This window comes from Apus apus, chromosome 2, assembly GCF_020740795.1.
Source record: "Apus apus isolate bApuApu2 chromosome 2, bApuApu2.pri.cur, whole genome shotgun sequence".
Lineage (NCBI taxonomy): Eukaryota > Metazoa > Chordata > Aves > Apodiformes > Apodidae > Apus > Apus apus.
In genome coordinates, this window is record NC_067283.1 from 131,240,570 (window position 1) to 131,267,999 (window position 27,430).

The 27,430-nt window shown below is 40.0% G+C and overlaps 1 protein-coding gene across 1 annotated transcript; it reads right to left on the minus strand.

Moving 5' to 3' along the window:
* Positions 1-1,380: 1,380 nt before the first annotated feature.
* On the minus strand, positions 1,381-26,877 carry PIP4P2 (phosphatidylinositol-4,5-bisphosphate 4-phosphatase 2). The gene is made up of 7 exons (XM_051611645.1): positions 26,644-26,877; positions 20,605-20,753; positions 19,131-19,237; positions 17,204-17,327; positions 11,746-11,798; positions 4,854-4,944; positions 1,381-3,689 (listed from the first exon to the last, which is right to left on the minus strand). Exons 1-7 carry the CDS (start codon positions 26,747-26,749, stop codon positions 3,546-3,548), a joined length of 774 nt encoding a protein of 257 aa, XP_051467605.1. The 5' UTR covers positions 26,750-26,877; the 3' UTR covers positions 1,381-3,545.
* Between the last annotated feature and the right edge of the window lie 553 nt (positions 26,878-27,430).

The window sequence follows — 27,430 nt, forward strand, 5'->3', positions numbered from 1 at the left end:
AAAATAGGATGGGTTAACTTAATCCAGTTGTTCAGCTTACTCAGTTTCTACCAGCTAGGAGTGGAACAGATGAAGTAAACAGCACACTAACTTTACAAATACACTAAATATTCCAAATGGCTGGCTTTATTTTGCCACATTTTCCAGTTTCATAATTGCTATCTTTGAATAGTTTTACTGTTGTGTTTCTCAAGGTAGCTTGGAAGACTATTTCACAGGTATTTTTAGAGGGCTTGTTGCATTCAGTGCACTATTTCTGCCCTGTCAGAAAAGGCAGTTAGATTGATCGAACATAACAAATCATCTTCTCTGCTGATCACCTATGTATTATTCAAGTCCTTCTAGTTAGTTACAGGGATTTTCTAGCACTTGATTTTAAGATGCTGCTTTGGTTTTCCCTGTTTGTAAAGACACATGCTATGTTTGAAGGCCGGGAAAAAGAAAATTCTACACATAATCCATTTATCGACAATAACCACTAACAGCTCCGTATTTGATTCAGTATCTGCTCTAAACACTTGACGGTGAATTTCTGAACAGGCTGATCTGAAACCCCTAGCTTTTTCTAGCACAAATGACAAAGATCTCCTGATAATCTAATTTTCAGAAAAACTACCTTCTAGTTTTTATTTTATAAGACAACATATCTACATGTATGAGGAGTACAGACAAAAACCAGTAAAATACTCACTGATCAGTAGGTTCATAATTAAAAAATAAAACACAGTTTAAGATCTGAAGTGCTTCCCAGTCAGCATCACTCAGTTTTTATATAAACTCTTTAGGGGGAAGAAGTGGACAGAGCACAGAGAAGGGGGAAGAGAAGACCTAAAAGTACAGAAGCCATTCCTTGTGAATTCAGACAGCTCCCTCCTCCATCTAATGCAAAAATAATACATTGAAAACTTATTAATAAAAGTCAATTAAATAAATGAGTGACTGTAAAAGCTGCAAGTTCTTCTAGTATGCACAGGACAGGATTATAATTTTATAATTTTATTTTTTTTAACCTAAAGTTTAAAGAAATATAATATATAATATAGTCCAGCACAGAATGTCATGACTGTCTGCAAACAAACCTGCTCCACAAATAGCCAGATTTACTCCAGTCCCTTGCAGAGGTTCTTCACATTCTACCATTCATTTCTTTACACAGTTAAAAATATCATGATCCTTATGTACCCAGAATCAGAATGGTTTGGGTTGGAAGGGACCTTAAAGATCATCTAGATCCAGCCCCCCAGTATAGGCAGGGATATCTCCCACTAGAGCAGGTTACTCAAGTCCCATCCAACCTGACCTTGATCACATCCAGGGACAGGGCTTCCAGAACTTCCCTGGGCAACCTGTTGCAGTGTCTACATAATGACACATTTCACATTTTATAGAAATAAAGTTTTACTTTGCAAAATGAAGCAGTAGAATCATGCTCTTATGCTCATCCAGGCAAAAATAAATTACTTTGTCCATGTATCTTCCCTTCTAATAAAAAATGTTGAGAAGAATAAGGAGAAACACAAGACAGCAAATAAAGAACAGGTTAATACAGGGAGAAAAAGTACAAATGCCTTTGAAATATTAATATGACGTTATACCCAGGCTCCCTACCCACACCTCATTGCAAAAGGAGTGAATGATGTTCTGTACAGCCCCAAATTACTTTATTGCAGGTTGTGGAGGATAGAGAGTATTTTGAAATACAAGACAACTAGAAAGAGTATTGGAAGGTTTAAGATGCAAACAAAAAACAGCAAATCCCTACAGTGAAGGGATGTAAATAGCATTAGGAAAAGAACAGGGTGCATTACCATATTCCCTCAATAAGCCATTGGCTAAAGACATAAACCCAACAGTGGTTTCATCCCTTTTTTATTTCCTCTTTCTTCCCAAAACATCAAGAAAACAACAATTTGTTCTTCCTCTTATTCCTAAGGCTATCATTTGGCAGAGCCCACCTCTGCCACACAATACATTTGTTGTTCCTGTATCATATTAGGAAATTCTTCCACTTGCATATTTTTATTGATATGTAAAGTAACAAAATATTTAATGTTTGAATAATAATCTTTATTTCTTTATTAGTTTGTTTGTAAAAGGTACATTGTAATCCTGAGCTACTGCTTTTATACATTTAGCGTCATACAAAGACAGATCATTTACAGTTTGATCATTTATATTTATTGTGCTCCAAAATCCTTATCTGAATATCATTTTGTCCTAGCAGGAACATAGATAATTTAAATTACATGTATCCCTGAAACATCCACATTAATTTACCCATCTGACCCCATTCTCTAAATTACTACAGTCATCTAAATCACTCAGAACATTCCTTCTGAATTTAGCAATAACTTGTTTAAAACAATAAAGATGGGCAGTGCAAGAACTGGTCCCTCAATCCTTTGTGAATACATCATTAGAAAAAACTTTCTGTTTCCGTATTCTCTGGGCAAGTCAGTGCTAAATTGACTAGATGTACTTTGATGGAATGGTCCAAGTTTCTCATTTATTACTCATTTTCTTATTACAGCAGTTAATGTGAATTTACAGTGTCTCCCTTTACAGTGACCAGTGCATAACTCTCCTGAACAAGGGAAGTCTGACATGATCAGAGAAAAGTAAGAGGCAACTCATCACCACCTTATTGTCACCTATGTGACACTGAACTATTGCGAAACAAGTCATATGAAATGCTTCCGTTAGACCCTGTAAAGGAACTTGTATGAGTAACCAGAGTTCAGTTCCATAATCCGAGCATGGCTTTTAGGATTTGCCAGTTAAAAAAAAAAAAACAAAACAGAAAAACAAACAAACAAACAAAAAAAACCCCAACAACAAAAAAACAAACCCCAAACAACCAAACACCGAAGTCCCAGGATCCTCGAGAAGAAAGCATTTGTCCTAACTGAAATCCAGTCCTGGATAAATGGAAATCTGACTACCAAAATAGCATCTTTATTCCTGAAAAATCTCAAAGCATACAGTGTTTACAAATGTCTCTCTAGCAACAGTGTCAGTCTTTTGAAGTACACTCATAACTTTCATTTCCTGAATAAGGTCACTATGATCTTAGGCAAAAGATACAGTAAGCAGAGTTCAAGCAAAATGCTTATTGCTTAGGTTTTAAAGCAAGCCACTTGAATATAATTTTAGTTAAAATGTTAAGTACAAATGTGAAGCTACTGTAGAAACACTTATAAACACTCTTGCTTTTTAATTCTTATTGATCATTTAGAAAAATGGCAGACGGATTTTAACATAACAAAGGAAATGTAAAACTTAATACTGTCTGTTGGAATAAAATTCAACACCTATAAAGACAGAGTTATGAACATGTAAACACAGCTTTAGTATTCAGAGCTAGGGAATCTAGCAGCAAAACAAACTATTTGCATATCATGTAGTGCAATGAACATTTGTTCTTAGAGACCCCCAGTCTTAAAACTACATTGAACAGAATGGAATCCTTACAGGAAAAGGCTTTAAAAGTGTCCAAGATGTAATATCCAGAATTTCTAGATGGTCATCTGCTATAAGCTATTTCTCTACGCAAAACTGTGCTCTGGATAACTGACTTTAATGGCTCCCCAGTAGCAGGCTCTAATGAGGCAGATTAAACCTAAGAGATAAGCAATAGCCCAAGAAACGTATGTTGCGTGAAATCGCCTGGCGAAATCTTGTGTTCCAACCTAAGAAGAGAAAACAAAAGTGTCAAACTTCCAGCACTCTACCTGTTCCTCAGAGAAGAGCAAAAGAAGATTAAGGAGAAACATTTTGTCACTTTTTTACTCTGGTAAGGATAAATAATATATTTTATTAGCGTATTTTTGCACAGTCAATAGGATAATTTGAGCTTGGAAAGGACATCACGATGTCTCTAGTGCCAATTTCCCAATCAATGCAGGGTCAACTCTAAGGTCAAACCAAGTTGCTCAGGGTTTTATCCCAGCTGGGTCCCAAAAAATCTCCAAGAATGGAGGCTACACAAGCCTCTACCCACACCTTATGGAGAAACAGTTTCATAGTTTTCAAACTCAGTAAGGTTGTTTCAAAAAAACCAAAACAAAAACAAACAAACAAACAAAAAACACAAAACAAAAAAAATAATCTGTCTCTCACTGTTTTTATTTCAGGCTGTCGCTGTTTTTTATCAGGAAACTGGAAAATCCTTCCTAATTCAGACTATAATGCAAGTTAGAGGTATAATGATAATCACACTATCAATTCAACTGCAAGTAATTCCTCACACATAGTTTTCTGGGGCTGCTGGCTAGAAAGTCAGCTCTAGTAACCAGTATCAGATACTTCAGAGCCAAGCAAGCCAGACAGTTTTCTAAGTAACAGAGTTAACAACAAAGTAAGCCTTTCAATTTGTAAATACCTTATCATCTGGTTTTACTCCTCATTGCTTGCACAAATTCTAAAGGCGTGCACACATTTCTAACTTTTGGAATCACATTCTCCTCCACTGCCGTGGAACCTACATTCCTGGCTATACAGCAATATGTATTTCTAGAAACCTGGACGTTTTGAGAGGCCTAGCAAGAGCAAGATGTTCCAATTATTTCTACAGTGAAGTAAAACCATTTTTCATAAAGCTTGAGTTTTTAGAGAGATTAAGAGTCAAATTTAGCATCAGGAAGAAGACAATCTAAGTGACAGAAACTTTTTTAAGAAACATTTCATTTTTCTGGCTAACTCAGATGATTAAGTCCATGGTATTAAGAGAGAGAAAAAAACCACACAAATTTAGGTTTTACTCAAATGCTGGTTAACCAAGGGAACCTCTTTGTACACACACACCCCTTCACACAGTTTCAAGTATATCACAGTATATTAAGTATATCACTCACAGTTAATCCAACTCCAATGAAGATGCAGATCATTCCAATTGTAATATATGCACAGCAGCGCCGCCGTGGCAGTGCACTTCCAACAGAAGAACTGTTAGAAAATAAATGGTATTTTACATTAAAAAACAAAACCCCCTACATAAATAGTAACAGTTTAGCCTAAATGGGGGGAGGGGGAAGAATGGCAATACACATATACCATCTTAAGTTTATAAAGTTATAGGTAAAAGTCTACAGTTATACTAACTGGTAAAAGATGGACTTTGTTTTAAAGGGGAATGATTGGGGAAGATTATCTAGGATCTAAAAATCTACACACTTAAACAAAGAGAGTGGTGCCACACCCACAGGTTAAGTGTGTCTACCTCCTGTATCCACAGTGCACCCAGATAAGTATCTTAAACAGCCTTTGGATTGCAAAACCCAAGTTTGCTTTGCAGCTTCAGTACATGACTTTAATACATTCACTGCATCGAAGTAACTGGAAATCTCTTCTACAACCCCTATGTGTCATGAGAAACTATCTCCTGGAACAGTTCACTCAGTACTGCTGAGTGGCTGAACTCTACCCCATTTATTAAAGGTAAGAAACCCAAACCATTTGAGTCACAAACATGAAGTATTTTTCATGTTCAACTTTTCCAAAAACTGAAACTCTGCAAACATGTTTAAGTCAGTTTTTGTAAGTTACACATGAGAATTTCTTTTTTCTTTCCAGTTTTCTTTTAGAGTTCTACCCCAAGTTACATGAGCTGGCACAAATCACTGCTGACAACTAAGGTAAATAAATCCCCTGGAAGTTTCGTTGCTCATCATCTAGACAATGAGCTCTAAGACCAACAGCTTTGTCTCTACCTGCTACATTAAGCTAATTATTACAGTGCTTCAGTCAAACAGAATATAAAATGCAAATAAAACATTACATTCTTTACTACAGATTATAAAAAGTATTCCAGAAGCTCAGTGATGTTTAGCAAAGACATCTTGAGTCACAGATTTGCAATCACATGCAGATATGCTAATAAGGAAAATAGGAACATGCTTTAATTTCATTGAAACACAGTGAAGATAAAGGTCCATTGAAATGACCAGAGAGGCAGAGGTGCTTTAATAAAAATTTACCATTTATCTTAGAGGTACTTTTGAAACACTGTGAAGCATGCTATCATTAGTTAAGTACTTTATCTCATTCTAGAAGATCAACATGCCTTTGGAAATACTGGTATGCCTACTCTGTGTTCAAAGATGCAAGGGAAAGTCATTTTCATCTCATGACAGTTCAACATATTCAAGATAAAAAGAAAAAAGCACTGCTGAACTATTGAAACAGTACATCTGTCACATGACTCACCAAATTACTGGCTCCAGTTAATTAACCACATAGTAGGGCCTCATATGCTTAGCGTGTGACTAGAATTTTTTTCAGCATTCATCTTAGAAAGCCTTCAAATAGATTGGTTTAAGCTGCTTTACTCCAATACTATTTCTTTACAAGGAATTTCTAAAATGCTCCAAGGAAAAAAAAACAACAAAAAAACACACAACGAAACACCACAAGCTAACACACACATGCTGATCTTTATCTTACAAGGCAAGGGCTGCATACAGTGACCACTCACAAGCCACCTGCTATGCATTTTCAGAGTAAGAGGAAATCTCCCAGAACTGTTCTGCTCGTTAATTTCCAAGGGGAAATTACTTCTTAGCAAAAGTCTCACCATACACATTTGGGCTTGGATTGGGGGGTGTGCTTACGGTGGAAGAATACCAAATTGGAGAAATAGTGGTATCTTTGCACCCTCTCATCCTACCCCTCACACACACTCCCCAAAAGCCACCCTTAAATACCTCTACGGCCACTCTTGAAGAGGGATATGTTGTCTGGTTTCAAATTATGAGGGAAAAAACCCAAACAAAACAGAAGTTTTATAAAAGGGAGCAGGTAGGAGGCATCTACAAAAGCTGAACTGATGAGAACAGAGCCTGCCAAACTGACCTTAGATTCCCTTCTTTGCAGGATTTCCTGGCTATGTACTGAGAAAGTTAATTCTATTATAGAGCAAGATACCTTAAGATAAGCTGGTAGAAACGTCATGTTCAATACACCCAAAACACACAGTGTATTTACTGCACTGAGTATGTCACACAGACAAAGTTTATGTTGGGAAAGAGACCTTCACTGTCAGAGCTGCTTCCCATGATTTTGCTTTTATAACCATAATATTGCAGGTGCTGTGTGTATATTCCATCCATATTTCTCTCAAGGTCTGTTCTCTCCTACCCAGTAACAAAGGCTGGAGGAGGAACTATCACCTCAAATATTACAAAAAACAAATGTAAAGCGTCTTAATTTAATTTTAACCACCTTTTTATTTCAACAGAAAGCAAAAATGAAATAAATATATACGTTTCTATGGTCACATAACAGACCTGGGAACATTTAGCAATCCAATTAAGTAATTTATTTTTCATCTTCCGACAATATTAACCACTGGACCACTCTAAGTAGTGAGATTTCCCTCTACTCACCTCCTAACTATACATAAAAAGAACAAACTAACTTTGAATGAAGAAAACTCAAACTCAACCCCAAAACCTACCAACTGCAGCAACTTTGACAGGCACATTCAGAAATATTAAAACTGGAGTCAAAAGGACATTTTTAAACTGCAGAAGCAGTTCCCTCCATTGTGGGCCTACTGAGGGTGAAGTCTCTACAAAGCTATTCAGAAGGCAGTGGCTCTGTTTTGGAGATGCTGCTAAGGAAGCAAAAGCACCTGCCAAACCTTTGGGTGGCAATAGCAGATAGAAAAAGACACTAAAGCCAATTTAGCATCGAGCAGTAACCAGAAGAGAGGGGAACCACTACAGATGACAGAGGTTATTAAATGAGTAGCACAGGAAGGAATGCAGGGTCTTCTGTGCTCCAAATAATAGGAATTATTGCTAGGATTTCAGACATGCTTTTTAGAAGGGCTTTTAAGAGAAAGATCAAAATGCCAGTAACTTGAAGGTGAACAGCAGTACTGAAACCAGCCTCGCAGCAGTGATGAGGTTCTGACACCTCTCTCTTTCCTACAAGTCCTGCAGACTTTATGGGGCAAAAATGTTATAAACTCATTAAGGTTCATCACCTCATCATATCTTAAAAAGAAAAATAATAAGTTATAAAGGAAAATTATAGAGATTTTGCATTTTTAAATAAAAACTTGTACCATTCAATTCTCTTTCTTTTAACTGAAGTCATGAACCTGTGGTTTCTAGATGATTTAATAGACAGCTTGGAAAAGAGACCAGTGGACAAAAATAGTTCCTGCTTCTTCTCTGTTGTTAAATGAGAAAAATACCAAAAGCCTTCCTTAAACCTCTCACTGTTTTCAGAAAATAGGCTGACAAACATGTAGTATTTTGTAATCTGAAACACAAAAGAACTCTAAAACAGTGAAAGAAACTGTTTTGCCCTCATTCTCAAGTGTCATCCATAAAAACTATATTGCAGCAATTTCCTCGTTAGCTACATTTGTTGTCCAATGCAGTAGAAAATATGCAGCTAAGGGCCTGTGTCAGGCAGGACCACTACACCTCAGAAGGGCTTCTGCAAACACCTTACCTATACAGGCACAACTAGTCTGTAGTCCAATTCTAATGGCATCTGTTCATTTACCAGACAAGTGATTTTATTCTCTACACTACTACTGATTTCCTATCCTAAGCTGTTTTGCAAAAAAATAACTTGGGGGGCGGGGGAGGGAGGGCAGGGTGAAAGAGAGAGGGAAGAGGAAGGGAATAATCACACAGGACGATGACACAGACAAAAGAAAATACGTCACAAAATAATAAAATTGTGACCACAACAGTAGCAGGTAAATAAGATCCTGAGTTTCTTGTTTGTTTTTAATCCTGTTTCCCCCTATATCCAAGTATGAAAAACTCCCTTGTTTATGTACTCCAAGGCACAATTGTTTTGTTTTCACTGAACTTTTTTTTTGTTACTGACCTTTTTCTGTAATAAGTTAACTTCCTCTGAAGTTTTACAAGGCATCTTTAATACTGAGATCTAGTCTCCATCAACCAAAGAGGTGGTCACAAACAAATTAATTGCAGAGATTCATTGCACTTTAAAAAAAACATTTCAAACAAAATAGTGAAAATTATTTGACAGTCTAGAAGTCTCAGCAGTTGTCTTCTTGGAAAATGTACTGTTGCAGCAATCCAAGGTGCCTTTTGCCTTAGTCTAGAGTATCTTTTCTTCAGTGACAATCACCAGCTGAGTCAACAGAAGCAATCAATAGTTTTGCATCTGGCTACGACTAATGAAAAAAGTATTGCATTAATAAGCTGAACTACAGAACCCCACATTCCCTTCTGACTACTTGGCTACAGGTACCACAACCTCTGATGAAGGACTGATAAAGAATAGCAGCTCACTGCAGTTATTTATTTCATCATCATGACTCAAAGCTGTGCCTCACCTATACTGTGCCCTATATCCATACATTAGAAATGTTTATGCTGCTGGAAGCACAGAACTCCTGACCATTGCATCTCAAAGCAGGAAGACACCAAGAAACTCATTGAAAGCAAAATTACAATAGTGCATAGTTTGCAAACTCAGCCCTAGGGCAGAAATGTCTATTTGTTAAAATTTGGTTTGTACTCTGCAACTCAGTTGCCACACAAGCTGTCACTTTCACAAACCAAACTGCACAGATGCTCCAGTTTTACTATATACAGATAACATGCTTTTGCACTTTATAGACAAAAATACTAAAAAGTCCTTAGGCTCCAGCTGGATTTTAAAATACAAGCAACATAATTGAACAGAAAACAGACCAAAAGATCACACGGTATGACTTTTGGACTGTTGCTTGGAGTGTGGTTTTTTTTATTATTATTGTTGGGGTTTTTGTGTTTGGTTTTTGTTGGGTTTTTTAAGGTTAAACAGCAAATAATTTTGTTCCTACAAAGAAAAAAGCTGAGGTCAGCTATCAAGCGTGACATGATAAAAATATAAAACATAACTGCAATTAAAGACAAACAAATCAAACCACAAAACACCAACCACTCCTCCCAGGGCAGAAAAGACTGAATGCAATTACAGTCAGAAAAAAAAAAAACCGGCAAAGCAGCATCTCGTCAAGGCCATGAGTTCATGTGACTTAAGCAAACTAGAACATACCCACCACTCCACACCCGATCAGCTAAACCCTTGACATTAAATCTAGCAGTAGGCTGACTTCTCTATCAAATATTCCAGTAAAATATTTCAATCACTGTTGAAGGCCAAGCCGTGCCAACATCTACAGTACATTTATCTTGAGCCTCTTGTTTCCTAAGGGACCTGCTAATTATTCTACAACATGCAGTACAGCTGTGGTTCTCCATTCCCAGTGGAAAACATTTTTTTTTGCTCCTTTAACTGGAGGTCACACTTGCCTATCAAAGGAAGACAAATATTTAAATAACTCAGCAGGACAAGAGAAGTAATATTTTAAAATCTTATTTCACACCCTATGGTTGAGATTCCATACAAATTTTAAGTACGTCAGTAGTGTAGCTTTTGACAACACTTCAGTCTGACCTTAGATAAGAAAAGCCAAATACTCAAAAGCCCCAATCAAGCCTATCGTTAGAAGTTTATTTTTGCCTCTAGCAATTCACAGAATCACAGAATCTTAGGGGCTGGAAGGGACCTCGAAAGATCATCGAGTCCAACCCCCCTGCCAGAGCAGCGTCACCTAGAGCACATCATACAGGAACGCGTCCAGGCAGGTTTTGAATGTCTCCAGTGAAGGAGACTCCACAACCTCTCTGGGCAGCCTGTTCCAGTGCTCTGTTACCTTTAGAGTAAAGAAGTATTTTCTTATGTTTAGGTTAAACTTCCTGTGTACCAGTTTGCGACCATTGTCCCTTGTTCTATCACTGGACACCACTGCAAAGAGTCTGGTCCCATCCTCCCAACACCCGCCCTCCAAGGCTCCAGTTTGCACCCACTGCCCCTTGTCCTATCACTACACATCACTGAAAAAAGCCTGGGTACATCCTCCTGACACTCCCCTTAACATATTTGTAAACTTTGATGAGGTCACCCCTCAGTCTCCTCCAAGCTAAAGAGACCCAGCTCCCTCAGCCTTTCCTCAGAAGGGAGATGTTCCCCTCCCTTAATCGTCTTTGTGGCTCTGCACTAGACTCTTTCAAGCAGTTCCCTGTCCTTCTTGAACTGAGGGGCCCAGAACTGGACACAATATTCCAGATGCAGCCTCACCATGTCAGAATAGAGGGGGAGGAGAACCTCCCTTGACCTACTAACCACACGCTTTCTAATGCACCCCAGGTTGCCATTGGCCTTCTTGGCTACAAGGGCACATTGCTGGCTCATGGTCATCCTCCTGTCCACCAGACCCCCAGGTCCCTTTCTCCTACACTGCTCTCCAGCAGGTCAGCCCCCAACCTGTACCGGTACATGGGGTTGTTCTTCTCCAAATGCAAGACTCTACACTTGCCCTTGTTGAATTTCATCAAGTTTCTCCCTGCCCAACTCTCCAGCCTGTCCAGGTCTCACTGAATGGCAGCACAGCCTTCTGGTGTGTCAGCCACTCCTCCCAGTTTAGTGTCATCAGCAAACTTGCTGAGGGCACACTCTGTTCCCTCATCCAGATCATTGATGAGAATACTGAACAGTACCAGGGCATTAATAAATGCAGGTTGGATTTGTCAAAGTTACTGATTCGTGCATACAGATCAGACAATTCATGTGCATATAACATGCTCATTAGCCTTGAAATTCAGATGAACATGGCAAAATAATCAGCACAAGAAACACATTTTACTCCAAAGTCTTTAAGAGAGGAAACACTGGCAACTTATGTAACCTCACTTTCAGAGAACTTACATTTTTTTGCAGTGTGGGCATTTTGCTAGTGTGTTAAACCTCAGTTCCATCCACTGTAAAAGAAAAAATAAGGTTAATAAAATGGCCTGAGAAAATGTTTGTTGCACTTCATGCGAAATGTCACCAAGAAAACATTTTGCTTCTCAGGCTTCTTTGACTTGTTTCTTGCTTTCTTCCATAAATGGGATGCCCTTTTGTCACTGGCAACCTTGGATTGAGACTGCCATGTGAAAATTTCCCATGACTTGCCTTAGTATTACAAGATTCACTTGACGTAATGTTGTTTAATCCATGGGCACAGTATGGGCAACATGAGAATATGAATACATTTTTTCTCTTACTTCCATGACTAGGAATATATGCCTAATCAAAACACGTGTTTTCTTTGGCACAGAGAGATGCTTTTTCCCATCTTTCCCCAAGCCTTGCATCATTTGTGAAAATTACATTAAGCATGCACAGAAAGATTAGCTAAAGAATATTTTGGAAAGTAGATGTCTTTGAAAGTTTTTTATTGATAGAGAAAACTAGTGGCTAATTATGTTAATTTTTTAAAAAGTAGATATATAAAACTGTATATAGTGTGGTAATAACTCCCATGCACAGACTAAAACCTAGCTGAGAAACAGTCTTAATGCAAGTAATTCCTAGAATTACCTCAACCACAGGATACACAGTCATGTATACTCATTTAAAAACAGCAGGTTTTACTAAATTTCATTCTGGGATAACACAAGTATTAAACAATAATTTTAAGTAAGTTTCTCTTGAACAAGGGGATAAGATTATTGTTCTTAGCTCTGTAAGCAGTTATATTTTATCTGCAGCTCCATTCTGCCTTTCTCAGCTGAAGGTAATTAGCAGAGTTTCCTGCTTAAAGTATTCTCCTCTCCTTATACCTCTTAATTTATGCAGAAGTCACACTGCACGTTACTAGCAGGGAAAGAAGCTACAGCAACTACAGCACAGACCACCAATGCCTCCATTGGGATCCTCCTCATTTCTGTCAGAAATCAGAAGCTGGTCTGCTGAACTGTTGAGTGTTGTAACTGTACAAACACAAACCAAAATGGGAACCCATCCTTGTATGGCAAACAGGACCCAGCTACAGCCCAGCATAATTTAAACACTGAGAATCAATTTATTATTTTATGTGCAAAGAGGATGTAGCTTGTAATGCCTTGCCAGTATAAGTAGGTTTGGCTAAGAACAAGCCTTCAATCTGTAGTATTTAGAGTGCATTCTCTTGCCTCTTGAAGGTCTCCGTAAGTTCTCACTTGCTTCTAATGGGACTAATTTTCCACTAAGAAGTAGTCGACTTTTTTTCCTGGTTCTGAAGTATCCACTTGCAATACCAGTTACACAGTTGCTCTTTAAAATTTACTGGTTTACAAAGACTTGGCCAAATTGCGTTAGCATAGATGTATTTTATTAATGAACAAAATGCAAACTGCTGTAATGCTCCTCACCTGAGCAATACATTTTAGTAGCATTTATTTTACTTCCACAATCCTACCAGAGGAGCAAGCTTGTTATTTGCCTCCATCACTGTCAAAAACTACTCAGTTCCACTTAGTTCTACACAACAAAAATGGGGTAAGGTGTAGTTATCAGTACCAGGGATTGAGACAGTCCCCTTTAGAGCTGCTCTTTCAGGCTGCCAAGCAATAATTCCAGAAACAGAAGCAAATCTAAATTCAGAACTTACATTTTATGCATCAGTAATTCAACTTCACTGCTGCATACTAGCTTTATTCCAGGGTAAGCAACTCAATTTCCAGAGTTACTCATTAATGATCTTTCTAGAGTTGTATTTATATTAAGATTTCTGATTATTAGCCATAGTTACTAACGGACACAAACTCAAATGCATTTGAGCTCCAAATTTTGATGGAAAAAACCCAATCACTTTTAATTGAGAGTTACCTGAAAGTAACAGAAGCATTCATTGTTATGATGCCTTCTGCACAAACCAGAAATATTTACAGAAGAGAAGCAAAAATGCAACAAGACATTCAAACTACAAGAATTCAGATCAGATTAGCACAGCAGGGAAAGGTGACTTTCGTGCACATGCTAATTTTTGGCATTTTGGTGGGTTTAACAAGTAGTTTAAATCATGTTTAACGGTGGTATTTTTCCTCATATTCCAGAGTGCTTTAAAGTACCTAATCTTGGTTTATGTTGTTAAGAAAACTTGAGGTTACAGTTATGTGAAATATATCTCCCTGCCAACAATACAAACTTTATTATTCCCATTGAAACAATACAATAAACAGCCCAAATCCATGGTTAGAGGGACTGAAACAGATGAGGATTTCAGATAGGTCATAAATGTTTCAACTGTGGACAAAACCAGACATCCATCAAGGAATTTACTAGAAGAATGTGTCAAACTTTTTTCCTTCTGAGCCTAAAACAGTTCTCAATGTGTTTAATACAAGACCGAGGGGGGGAAAGAAGGATATATACAACCCTACATACAGCTGCTTCTGCCAAAAAAGCTTCCCCTCTGCTGTCACCAGGTCCTTTTGGAAAGCAAAATACTTCAGCAGATTAAAACACTTCCTAGTTTTCTGAAGTTCTTAAAAGGTTTTCTATTCAATTATTTTAGAAGAAATACTTTTCATATTCGTTTAGTATCCATAAATAAAATTGATAGAGCACAAATGACAAATCACAGTGCTTAGCCTACAGCCCGGGGCTTACACAGCTCGCTCCTGGCTTCTTGTCCCTGAGGGTGTCTCTGAAAGCAGGATGGTAGCAGGGGTATGGCAGAGGAGGACAGGGACACCCCTCCCCTGACTGCCACCATTTCCAAAGGCAACTCAGCCTCTGACAGCCACAAATCAAAGGCCCCTGGGAGAGGGGTTGTGGGAAGTGACTTACTGCCAGCAGAAACAGTAACTCAGCCACAGCCCAAGTTCAGAACCTCTCAAGAAAGCCAAAAGCAGATTAGATTGCAATTCAACAGAACAGTTAAACTCTTATCCTGCCCTCCTTTTCTGTTCTACCACTTTTTCCATTTGTATGAATGCAAAATCTGCCAGAAACAGTGAAAACCATTGACACAGAAAAGACTCCTATCAGGTTACCCCAGGAAAAAATTAAATAATCTGATTAACAAAAAGTGAGTAACTAGTGATAGCACAGCTACAGTATCACTTCAGTACATATCCATTCTCCCAGCTGAGAAAGAAAAACTTCAAGGCACACCATAGCATGAAGTATGCTTTTAATAATTTATAAAAAACACCCCCCATGTGTGTCTGAGCACAATTCAGACTTAGGTTTTCACATGGGGGAAAAAGTTCATCCTCTAAAAGGAACACATAACAAGCAACTGACTATTTGACTTTTCCACCCCAGGGATTCTAGCTTTTTTTAACTGCCAAATAAAGTAAAGGAGGTACCTTACTGAGTTGCTGAGAGATGCATCTAGAATTACGTATTTGCTTTACAATGTGGAGATATCAAGAGCAGAAATACCTTCAAGGAAGCTGAGTTTCCAGGCTGGCTAAAGCATTTATATCTCTCACTTCTCTGTTCACTCTCAAACCCAAGCAATTTCCTGGGATTCTTAACTAGAAGATTTATTTACAGAATCTCAAACTTAGTAATAGAAAAAACATAGAAGCAAAAGAGTGGTGGGAAAGCTGTATAAAGTGAGAAAAAAAGTGTTTCTTGATAACTCAGTATAAAAGAATACAAGCTTCAAATTTCTAATAATTTTGAGTCTTTCTTTTCAATGCACCATGAAGTGGTAAATTCCTCTTACTGGCAGATGACTATGAAGTTCAAATTTACGCAGTTAAAGTCCAACAGATCTGAAGTCACATGAACAAATTCCAAATTAAAGAACAGCCTTATGGGTTTGTTGGGTTTTTACCCTTACGTTCACCTAAAGAAGTTCATCATGTAAACTACATGATTAATTTGGGCTGCACTTACAGAAACTAAATAAGGGATCACTGCTTGTGCCTGTGCAGTTTTAAAGCTGTCCTAAAAAACATAATTGCATTACCAAATTAAATGATGACTCTTGATCAAACTACATTGCTCATGCAGGTACTTAGCAGTTTGTAGTATGCTACTGTGTTAAAAAAAAAAAAAAAAGCTAAAAGAAAAAGCAACATTTAATAAGAGATTCCTGGTTTAGAATATGTATGTGAGACTTCCTTCTTCCATAGACCAAATAGTTTTGTTAGTAGTAACATTATTTTACATTGCATACTATGTTCTCACTAGTTAAGGTAATATATATAGACTTGCATTTTTAAAAAGGCAAACAGGAAGCCCACTGCAGCTATCTCTAGTTACAGACTACTGCTCTTCAGCAAGGTTTATAAAAGGAATATATATATATTTAATATAGACAGAATTAGTAGATCGAATATTTCTCAAGTATGTAATGGTTCCTCAGATACTACATTACCTATAAATTCATAATAAAATACCTAGTTCCTCAGAAAACAAACAAAAAACAAACAAAAAAACAACCAACCAAACAAAAAAAACCAAAAAGCCATCTCCTGCTCCTTAATTCATCATCCTACATTAACTACCATGGTAGTTAAGCCATGATTGTGCACCTCACTGAGCCATTAACCCGAAGTAAAGATCTGAAGCGACAAGCCTATTCTATAGAGCCCATCACTGCAAACCCTTCTCTCACTGCTGATAGAAGCCAACACAAAGTGCCACTCCCTAAGCTTCCTTTTTTTCCTTTTATGTATCTTGTGATCCTTTCTTTCAGGAATGTAACACCACTCTGATGACTCTGCAGGTCTTTCAGCTGTACCACTTCGAATAGCCATTTCCCACAACCCAGAAACCTGACAAACATTCTAGCATAGCTAGATGATAAAGCTAAAGTGAATTTACTTGTGTATTGCAGAGACTGTTCCTAAATCAAGATTCAGGTATGGCAGCCCCTTATCCATGTAGAAGGCTGCAAAGAGTTCAACAGCAAAAGAGTACTCTTGCATCCTTCCACTTAAAATCCAGGATCAACTTTCAGCCTTGCATATAAACCAAAATCTCCAGTTCTGTAACAACTGACAGATCAGCTAATGGCAAGTGTTATAACAAACAGCTTTCAGGGCTCCATTCAACTATGGCAGAACTGCTCTCTTCACCACTGGGTAACACAGCCATCATTGCAAGAACCTGGAAGCACAACTTTTCCATCTGTCCACTCTCACATCACTAACAGTAAGACTGGCTTTGGGCTTCTACCCATGTGATGGATGCACAGAAAGACCATTAAAAGTCTTCTTGAAATGCATGTAAAGATAACCAAACAAGATCATAAACCCATAGCGATATGAGCACAGAAGAAGCTTCAGTTCCTCAACAATGCCATAGAGTGAGGCAATGTTCTCTTAAAAGTGCTTACAACAAAAAGCTCAAATGATAGCACAGCCAGGTGAGACAGAGAATCTGCAGCTTTACTTACAAGGAACGTATTTCCACAGTGCCCACATACCACTCTGGTTCCATCTGGTTGAACTGGCAAGGCAGGCTGAGCTGGCTGCTCTTCTGGGATCAGCATTACTGGACCAAGAGTAATGATGCGTCTACTGTGTTAAGAACATTAGATGTACATGTAATTAAGCTAGCAAAAGAGAAGGACAATGCATTTAAGCAATTAGCTCAGTCACTACCAAATATTTACACTTTTAAACTATAATGTGCCTTTTAAACAGATTATGCATCCAGTTTTGGCCTCTCTCCAAAGTTTCGCTTTTCAGTTTTGAAAACATTCTCTTTCACTATAAATTCAGCAATGAAAGCCAGAACCCCACAGAGATCAAAGACTTGCTGTTGTACAGCAGAAACACTCCTTGGGAAAATGAAATGTTAATACTTAGGCTGAGCATGTCCATGAATTGGAATGTACAGACCCACGTGAAACATGTAGAAAGAGTAAGGACTCTTCCAAAACCTAGTTCTCCTTGCCAAGTCAGATATTCTTCCTTTCCACACTACTGACAACCATGTCAACATAAGCAGCATATCTGCATTTGTACAGCAAAAATTCCATTTAAATTGAGTGAACTAACAAGGAAAACCATCCCAGGTTGACTAAATTAAATCAATTTACTTTAAAAAAGTTTGTAAGTATTTGCTTTTACATTCAGTGTGTTCCCAATTTAATTATGCAATTTGTCCATCTAAAATGACAGCACCCAAATTAACCAACTCAAAGCAGAACGAGGAACAGCCTTCCTACCATGAAAAAAATAAAGGGAAAAGTTAAAGCATTATTTAACTTGCACTGCATCTCTCTTAATTTGCAACCAAAATCCCAGATGACTTCCCTTCAATGTGGAGTCTTCCATTCAGGGCATAATCCCAACTCTCTCCTTCAAAGTACCCCAATTTTGCTTACATTCTAGTAAGACAAACGCATAGGCTGTCTTAGAGAAACTGCTGAGATACATGCTTTTGAGTTAATTTTAATGAAATTAGGGAGTTTCTGATTCAGCTTGGTTACCAACCATATGATGTATTACAATGGAAGTATCCCATGAACATTTTTTTCACTCTGAGAAAATACTTGGAATGTTTTGACATTTTTTAAAAAACTTCAAATTTAAAAAAAAAGAAAAAGAAAGAAAATCCACCCCCCCCAAGTCTCAAGCTATATTTCAACACCAGAATAGCCAACAGATGGTGACTTGGGCACTTGGTGTGGTAGAGCTTCTCTTGAGATTCTGTGGTAGAGTATCTGCAGACCTAGCCTTCAGCTCAGTTTCTTCTTTTAGGGCTGCACCACTTACAATCAAATTACTTCTACCTCATTGGGATCTTTAAGACCCTAAGCCCATTGCTAAGAGCAAACACGATAGCAATTGTACTAGTTTATTTTATAACAAATGTGTAAATTAAAGTTGAGAGCTGAGAGGAGACTGAAAACTCAGCATAACAAAGAAGGGAGAACAGGACAGAAGCCAACCTACTGATGCTCCCTCTCCTGTTTAATTTTGAAGTCCCCACTTTAAACTAGACAAAGTGAGCAATCTGTGTGTTTACAACAACTAAGTCTGCAAGAATTATGAACATTAAATCCCAGAAACAAGATGATGTTTTCTTCTGAGTTGTTCTTTATGCCATTTGTTCCTTATAAAGTAGTTAAAATAGAAAATATATTTGAGACTACTACTAAATACGAAAAAACAAAATACTTTCCTCTTTAAAGGTAATCTTAAAAAAATATTAAAAATTGACACTACCACAACCTGTGTCTGCAGTAATTTATGAAGTTATTGAGTCTTCATGAACAGAGGCCCAGGCTTGAATCTCTTTTAAATATTCAACACAAAGAGCACCCTTCCTTTAAAGAAAGCTCCCTCAAGGCACTTACAGTTTTTTATTCTTACCAGTTTGGTCTTGGACAGCCTATTTTCCGAGACGTATCCTTACAGATAAGGAGACAATTACATTGACATCTAACATACTTCTTCCCTGAAGGAGGATTTTTGATTGGCTAAACAATGACAAAAAAAACAAACACACCACACCAGAAAACATACATCAGAAGTCATAGCATTTCACTTTTCCCCTCCCCCACCCTCAAAACAGTATAACAAAGCAGAACAACTTCAGGGACAACTTCTTGCGAACACATACAGTTCCTCTTAGAGGAAATCTGAGAGTCAAGACAAAACTAGTTTTCTCTCCATGCCCAGAGAAAGAAGTGCAAATTTCCGCACTAGAACAAAAAAGAGATTCTACAAACTAATAGAAAACAAATTCCTATTCTAGCAATGAAGAATTCAATAGCTCAGTTTAGTTAATTTTTAAAAAGCAAATTTAAGCAGCAATGTATTTTTTTAAAAACAGTGAAAACTTCAAGCAAGCCTCCTTGCCTGACACAATGGCTTTATTCAACAGTGAAAGGACCACACTCTGCCTCTCAGTCACTAAGAGGCAATGTCAACATCACTGAACTGTCTAATATCTTTCTCCAACCTAGGAGTAAAGCTTCTCAGTCCCTTTCACACAGCAAATCACAAGTCTCAAAAGCTGCAAGATACTGTCTTTCACTGAAACATTATATATTGGTAGGGGAAGTGAGTATTAATGGCAAGTTCTCCACTTTCTTTTTAAGTGGAAAAAAGTTTTCCTACAGATTTAAGGCTTCCTGTTTTCTGGACATAATGTAAAGTTGTTTACATAAAATAAATAAAATCCAGTGTTTTTCATGCACAGACCCCCAGCAGCTGTGGAGTGCTGCAGTGTTAAGATCTCAAAACTAAAACTGAAAAGGAGGAAAAAATAGAAGCAGGAGGCGAAAAGGTGAAGACTTGAATTAAGAAACTGGAAGGAGGAGCAAAAAGGTCTGTGATCACCAAAACAGGACCTACAATTTCCACATTTCAAAATTGTTGTGGTTTGTTAGCAAGCTAACAAATTGATTGAATAGTACTGCAGGAGGAAAAAACACACCCAGGAAGAGATGTGGGTTAGTTACTTTGTTTCTCCCACTTTTAAAATAATTCTATTTTTAATTTATCTTCATCCCACAAAAACAGTTTCACCCCTCTTTATAGCAAAATAATTACTTAAACCACATCTTTGCATTTTGTACTCTGCATCAGAAAGAAACATCCTGTGCAGCTTCATCAACAGCATGAAGAGATACTCTACTTGCTTATGGCCATCCTTGTGCTAGCAACCTTTGAACTTGCACGCCAGCTGCACTGGCAGCCAGCTACGCTGTCAGGTCCTTTTGCAGGGATGGCAGGAAGGGACTCACCCTTTGTAGGTGAGGACATGAATTTTATCAGCAAAGTACTTCAACCTCCATCCCCCTTCCCTCCACAAAATCAAAGTGGTAAGAACCCGTTTTACCGTAGCTTCATTGCAAACTGTGCACTTAACAACATGTTGGTGTAGCTTGCCATCCAAATTGATTAGCGACTGGCACACGCGGCAGTTTATTACAGGAACACCGCTGGCGTCTGGACTTGCAATGGCAGTATACGGAGGAGGAAGCTCTGCTGCAAGAGATCAGGAAATCTCAGTTGAAAAACCAAACAGAGGATTCTAAAACACAGTCAGCAAATATAACCTCTACCAGTCACAGGCTCAAAAAAGAAAAAAAAAAAAAAACGAGAAAAAAAAATAAAATCTAAGTTAATGATTTGCATAAACAAAAGACAACTGTGTTTGATTTCCCATTCCCCACAACTTCGAGGTACCCCAACATCAACCCTAGCTGTACTTAAAGCATAACCAGCAACACAAACACACCATAAATCACTCCAGAAAAGTGGATCAGACAAAAGCTCATCTATACAACTTAAAATAAAAGCTTGGTTTGAAAATAAAGGGGTTTTTTGGGTGAAGCGTGAAGCTAGAATTGGGGAACAAAGACCCAGGTAAGCAGAAGAACTAAACATCTGGAGAGCCTGAAACACAGACAAATATTATATAGTAAAAAACAGTACAGATTAAAAAAGAAAACAGGCCTTGGATGGGAAGTAGTATGATGCACTTCTTTGAGTGCTATCTTGAAGAAACAGAGATGAACCGAACCCTCAGACCATCTGCTTTTAAGGGTTCTAGATATTTTTGTCACCCAAGAGCCAAAGCATGGATGCAGAATGAGGTTAAGTCACGTAACACAGGCCAACACAAGGGACGATACAGTGACTTCAGGCCTCCATCAAAGAAGAGATTTCAGCTTTACCAGTCCTGAGCCCATGGCAAACTATGGAGGAAATGCTCAAGATCCTCCTTGGTTTAAGAATCCATGGAATGAAAACAATTAAGCACAGCAACCTCTCACGAGCTTATTGCCACAATTATTTGGCATGTGGTAGCACCAGCTTTTATTTCATGAAGAAGTTCAGAGCTCTTCAGGTAAGCAAATAAGGAATGGGCATATTTAGTACTTCATAGTTAACTATTTTTAATAATGATTTGAAATTACTAGCCTTGGACTTCTGTTAATTATTTCATAATATCATCCAAGCAACCAACAAAATTTTCAGAGAGGCAATGAGAAATCAACTTCCATTTACAAGCAGCACAGTCTAGCCGATGTGGTGGTGTCGATCATAGGCTGGACTTGATGATCTTAAAGGTCTTTTCCAGCCTTGGAGATTCTGTGAACAGAGTGGTACCAGCTGGAGGGGTGACAAGGGAAATCATGGGCTGCTATCAAAGTTCAAAGCCCAAGTATTAAATTCAAGCCTTAAGAAAGCACTTCTCAATACATCCTTCTGTTTTAAAGTGAATGCCATGAGCCAGAGGGATATAATAAATACTGTCAGCCCTTCAGATCCAAAAATCATCACAAACCTTTGAAGCAGCACTTGCATTCAGTGCTCTCTCTGCTACTTGGCCTGCAAACAACCCAGACCCACACTTGAAGGAAGGTGGACACCTTGAGGGTCTCAGAATCACATCCAACACACTTTAGTTATTTCTTATATGCAGCAATGCAGTTCTGAAGTAACAGTACAAACTGATGCTCCATTACTTGAGCAAGTGAACTTCACACCTTCAGCTTTGATATCCTGGTTGCAGAAATGAACGTCCTCAAGAAATGTCAGGTAACTTAAGAGTGTTCTGATTTTTTCTGCTTGTAAGGAATACCAGTAGCATCCAGTTGAAAATTAAGAATAACAATATTTTGCCATACTCTGATACCCTGTTTTCAGTACAAGACTGCCACATGCAAGAGAGGAGACATTACAAGATATTAACAAAAACACACAGGACAAAACTCCAAGCCCCACACACTTTGGCAAGTGGAAACAATCTCCACCAAATCACTGCAGAAATAAGGTTTGAGATTTGAATGGTGGGAACAAGAATGTGTCTTAGATGTAAGTGGTAAAGCAAAGGCTGCTGCAAGGGGGTTTTGGCCACAGCAGGCTGCTTCACTGCTCCTGCAGCAAGCAGCTGACACACTTTCCAGCCCAGAGAATAGGCAGCCATAAAACAAAAGGCATGTCCAGCAGACCGAATACCAAACTCTGTCAAGACACCCCTACAGATCAACCCCAGAGTTGAGGCTGCTTTTCTGAAAAGAAACAGCCATGTTACAGAACTTCTTTGGTTTGTCCTCCCCATTTAAATTGCAACCAACTCAAATCAGCTGGGTGCAGGGCAGTTGTACTAAGGAAAGGCAAACAGTATCTTGAAAGGTACCAGGAATTAAAAGATTACCTTCTTCCCCACCTTCCCAACTCTTTCAGCTTTCCATGATCCTGGGATACTTTGAAAATTGGCAAATACACCCATCTAGACATTCAGAATATTCTACACCCTACTTGTAAGTGACAGCTCTTTGGATTTTCCAGGTTGGTTACATGAGGTGTGTGAGCACCCAGAGACACTGTCAGACACCTTTCCAGCCTCATACTGGAGCTACTCAGCTTCCAGGTAAGCAGCCTCTCCATTCCCGTCCTGCTGGCTCAGCAAATTTCAGACAGCAAGCGACTAATGGCTGCTTTTCACAGTGGTGCTGCAGCAAATAACATTTACTGTGGAGCAGAAAGCCAGAGGTATCTTGGCACTGAAACCTTCACGCTTAAAAAGAGCATTAGGAAGAGCTTCAAAAAACTAACCAGCAAAAGCCACCAAAATTAAGTTTAAAGAAAAGTATTGGGATGAGGAAGAAGGAGTGTGTGAAAAGGAAAATTAAGTTATTGTCTCAGAGGTCATTGCTTAGTATCCCTGAACAAAGACTGGCAGCTTTCAAAGCACGGTAACATATGCACTTCGGTATTACTTTTTTTTTTTTTTTTGGGGGGGGGGGGTGGTTTTTGGTTGGTTGGGTTTTTTTTGACAGCTTGAATTTCAGGCTACCTATAACATCTAAAACCAGTTCATAAAAGCCCATCATGCTGAATGTGCCTTGATGATAGGCAAGTTTCACATATACATCAGAGGTTTCATGACACATGTAATGAGACACTGAATTTCCTGCTGCTGACATATGAACCTACAACTCCATTACCAGTTTTTCTTTTTAAAAAATAATAAAATCCAACAGTAATTAGTTCAGCAAGATCAGCAGAGTGCCCCATCATGCAATCCATCTGACTCTAACGTACGATTCCCTCCTTATCCTCATAGGGCAGAGATACAGTGGAAGATACCACATATTCAACCTTAGAAACCCTTTGTGGTGCTTGTGCACTTTCCTCCCTTAGTATTCAAAGGGCAGAAACCACAGGGAACCACTTGCAGTTTATCTGGGTCAAACAGAAATGAGCTTGTTTGGGGATTTGTTTTGTTTAATTTAAGGAAAAAAAGAATTCTTTATCCTGACCTGGGAGGCAGTGGGTAAGGGAAAAAGAGTTATTTATGTCAGAGACAGGTAGTTAAGAACTGAGAAAGCCTGGAAAAAAAAAAAAACACAACACCATCACAAAACAAACCAAAAAAAGGGGGGGGGGAATCAACCAACCAACAAAAAAAAAGGAAAAAAACACTGAAGAGCCACTCTGCTAAAGGGAGCAGAGATTATGGTCTCACCCTTTGCCTATGAGGCAAGTTCCTTAAACACTCTGCCCTGTGTCCACAACAAAAAAGATTTTTCTTGCTTGCTTCCATTGTTAGGAACAAACACTGAACCTTTACCAAGATTTGACCAGCCACCAGCTTACACTGAAAAGGGTCAACCGGGTCTCAGCTGCTGCCCAACAGGAGCAGAGAAGGCTACTTTCAAACCATGGCCTCTCTAATTTAAAGCTTGGGATGACATATTGGGCACAGTAGGTAATTATAAGGATAAATCTACTAATGTACGTTCAGGTGGTAGTTTGGAGGTCAAAGGGCTTCTTCCTTCTTCCTCTGCAGCTCCACATGAGTCAGGTGATGTAAGCACGGAAGCTCTGCAAAAAGGGGTGTGGAAGCAAACCCCATCTCCCCATGAGAATGCTTCTTTCCCTACATTTGTACTAGGGAGAGAAAGAAAGGCTGTCTGCTAGCTAAAAAGGCAATGTAGCTTCCATAGATCCTTTCACTAGGGATAAACTGACAAAAGCAAGGAAACAACAGTTAGCCAATCTATGTCACAGCTCTGCAAAATTTTGTTCTGTAGATACCTTTTTTTAGGTTTTGTAAAGCAATTCTGAAGTGCTACCTAGTATGCTTGCCTGTAGACTGATCAAACGAGACTCTCAGGTTGTAAAGAGATGTTTGGCATTTAAGACAACTCTATGGCTCCTCCCCACTTTTGGGAACAAGCCACTTAGCTCCAGCGCCACACCCCACCGCCGGTGCCAAACCGGTTAGCAAGAGTTACAGGCAGGGACTGAAGGCACAGCAGGACACAGCTACCAACTGAATATGAGCACTTGGGGTCCATCTTGTTTCCAGGTCATTAATTTCACCCTGGGTTCAAATAAGAGTCACTGATCCAATGCATTTTCATTTCTTTTAAAATTTCTAAAAAAGACCTTCTTCAAAATACATTTAAATGTAGGCAAGAGTAAGGACTACTAACAATAAAAACAAACACCAGAATTTAAGGATTTTTAAGGAATTTCTGGATCTTTTTAAACTACAAAACTTAAAGGACAATGCCAATCCTTCACAATTTCACTAAAAACAAACAAACAAACAAACAAAACAACCCTCTGCTATTTTTCAGGTTGATGTTGGTTTGTGCAATTCAAACAAAAGTGAGCAGTCAACACCAGCTACAGCACTACCTGCAACACCTCATGGCAAACAGGACTAGCCTTCCATGTATTATGTATTCGTTACAGAGAGATGCTCACTCAGAGCATTCTAGTTGCATAGATATCTAGTAGAATTTAGAATTACATAATAACACTTAAGAAAGGGCCAAGACACTGGAGCCAGTGAGATCAGGACTGTAATCTTACATTGTAAAGGCTACTGCTAGCAAAGCTACACTAATCTTGTTTAGTCTTGATTCCTTCAGCTTTCTCCCCCCTCACTTTCTGCTCTAACACGTTCAACTGGAAAAAAATATTTTAATATACTTTGTAAACTCCCCGATTCATATTTTCTAAATAACATTTTTCACCTGCTTACTATGTATTTTGTATTGATCGAGAAGATGATTTCCCAAGTCAGTTAAAGAAAGTTAATACTGCGTCTTTAAGCCACGACTCTAGATTTATAGCCACAGTATCTGATTTGCTTTAAAAACAAAGCCAAAACCAGCAATGGCCTTGAAATGTGTCTGCAAGGACATCCTAGTGGTTTTGCACTTCAGCTACGACACGGCACAGATCCCCATGCTCACTTAGGTTTGGCTGCCAGAAGAGGAGCCCATCAGCCGGCACCTCCTGGGCACGGCGCTGCGACCGTCACCGGAGATGAAACAAGGGATCTGCGTACCTGACTTCGCCTCTGCGCTGCACTCAACCTTCCACCTCACGGTACCGACTTTTCGGTTGTTCACAGCGAAGAATCTTTTACTTAAACCTGCTCTTCCATTAATGGGGGAACCGAAGTCCAACAATTACCTTGCAAGCTTCGACATGCGAACCACTTATAATAAGCAGACCGGTTCAGACTTGTTCTGCCACCGCAAACAATTATTTTATTTTTTTCCCCTCCTGAAGAGCTCGGGCTGGAGCGCGGAGCACGGCCTACCCGGCCCCGAGCGGCGTTACCTGTTGTTCCCCGGCGCCGGGGCAAGGCGAGGGGTTCCCCCCGCCGGCAGCTCCCGGCCCGGCCCGGCCCCACCGCGACCCGCAGCCCCTCCGGCCCCGCCGCCGCGGGGTAACCTGGCCTTTGACAGCGGTGGCGGGAGCCTCCGCACCGCACGGCTCGGCCCCCCAGAGCCCCAGGGAGCGCGCCGAGCCCCTCAGCCGGCCGGCGGCCGCCCCCCCCGCCCGGCACAGCTCCGGGGCGCCGGGCAAGCGGGGCGGGCTGCGGCAGCGGCAGCCTTACCTCGGCTGCTGCTGTCTGGCGGATAGGGCGGCGCGGTCGGGGTGACATTGCCGGAGCCGGGCGCGGAGAGCAGGGGGGAGCGCTCGTCTACCCCCTCGGCGGCCATGGCTGCGGCGCGAAGGGCCCTTCCCGCTGCCGGGCGCTCCGCTTGGAGGGCGGGGAGGCGGCCGGGCCGGCAGCGCCGGGGCGGGGGAAGGAGCGCAGAGGAAGGGGCTGGGAATGAACGGGACGGAGGGGAGGAGGAACAGCGGGACGGGAGCTGCGCTAACCGGGCCCGCCTCCCCCTGCCCCAGTCACGGCTAATGAGCGGGGCGGGGAGGGCCGGGCTTCCTCCGGTGGAGCAGGCGCGGGCGTAGTGCTGCTGGTTGGTAGTGCTGCTGGTTGGTAGTGCTGCTGGTAGTGCTGCTCCTGCTGCTGCTGCGGTGGGCCGGGCCGGGCCGGGCCGGGGAGGCTCCCTGCCGCCTGCCCGCAGCCGCAGCGCCGCCGGAGGAGGGTCCGGGGCGGGGAGGCGCGGCCCGGCCCGGCCCTGGATGCCCCGGGGAGCCGTGCGGGCTCCTGTGCCGCCGCCGTGCCCCGCAGAGCCCCGAGGGGGGAGCACCCTCAGCCCAGCACGGAGCGGTAAATCGAGGGCGGGCTCGGCAGGAAGGTGGATGGATGGGGGGAGAAACCTAACAACCTTCGTTTTTCAATAAATGTTTCAAAAAAAATAGTGGCTTTGTTTAGTTGGGTATTGTTGTTTAGGGTTTTTTGTGGTTTTGCTGTTGTTGGTGGTTTTTTGTTGTTGTTT

Excerpts from the sequence above, each read along its gene's own strand:
- PIP4P2 (XM_051611645.1), bottom strand. The coding sequence starts at position 26,749 with ATGGCCGCCGAGGGGGTAGACGAGCGCTCCCCCCTGCTCTCCGCGCCC. Across the intron at positions 20,754-26,643 it reads GCCAGACAGCAGCAGCCGAG|CAGAGCTTCCTCCTCCGTAT; the intron begins GTAAGGCTGCCG and ends GATCTCTTGCAG. Across the intron at positions 19,238-20,604 it reads CAGTTTGCAATGAAGCTACG|CCAATCAAAAATCCTCCTTC; the intron begins GTAAAACGGGTT and ends GTCATTGTTTAG.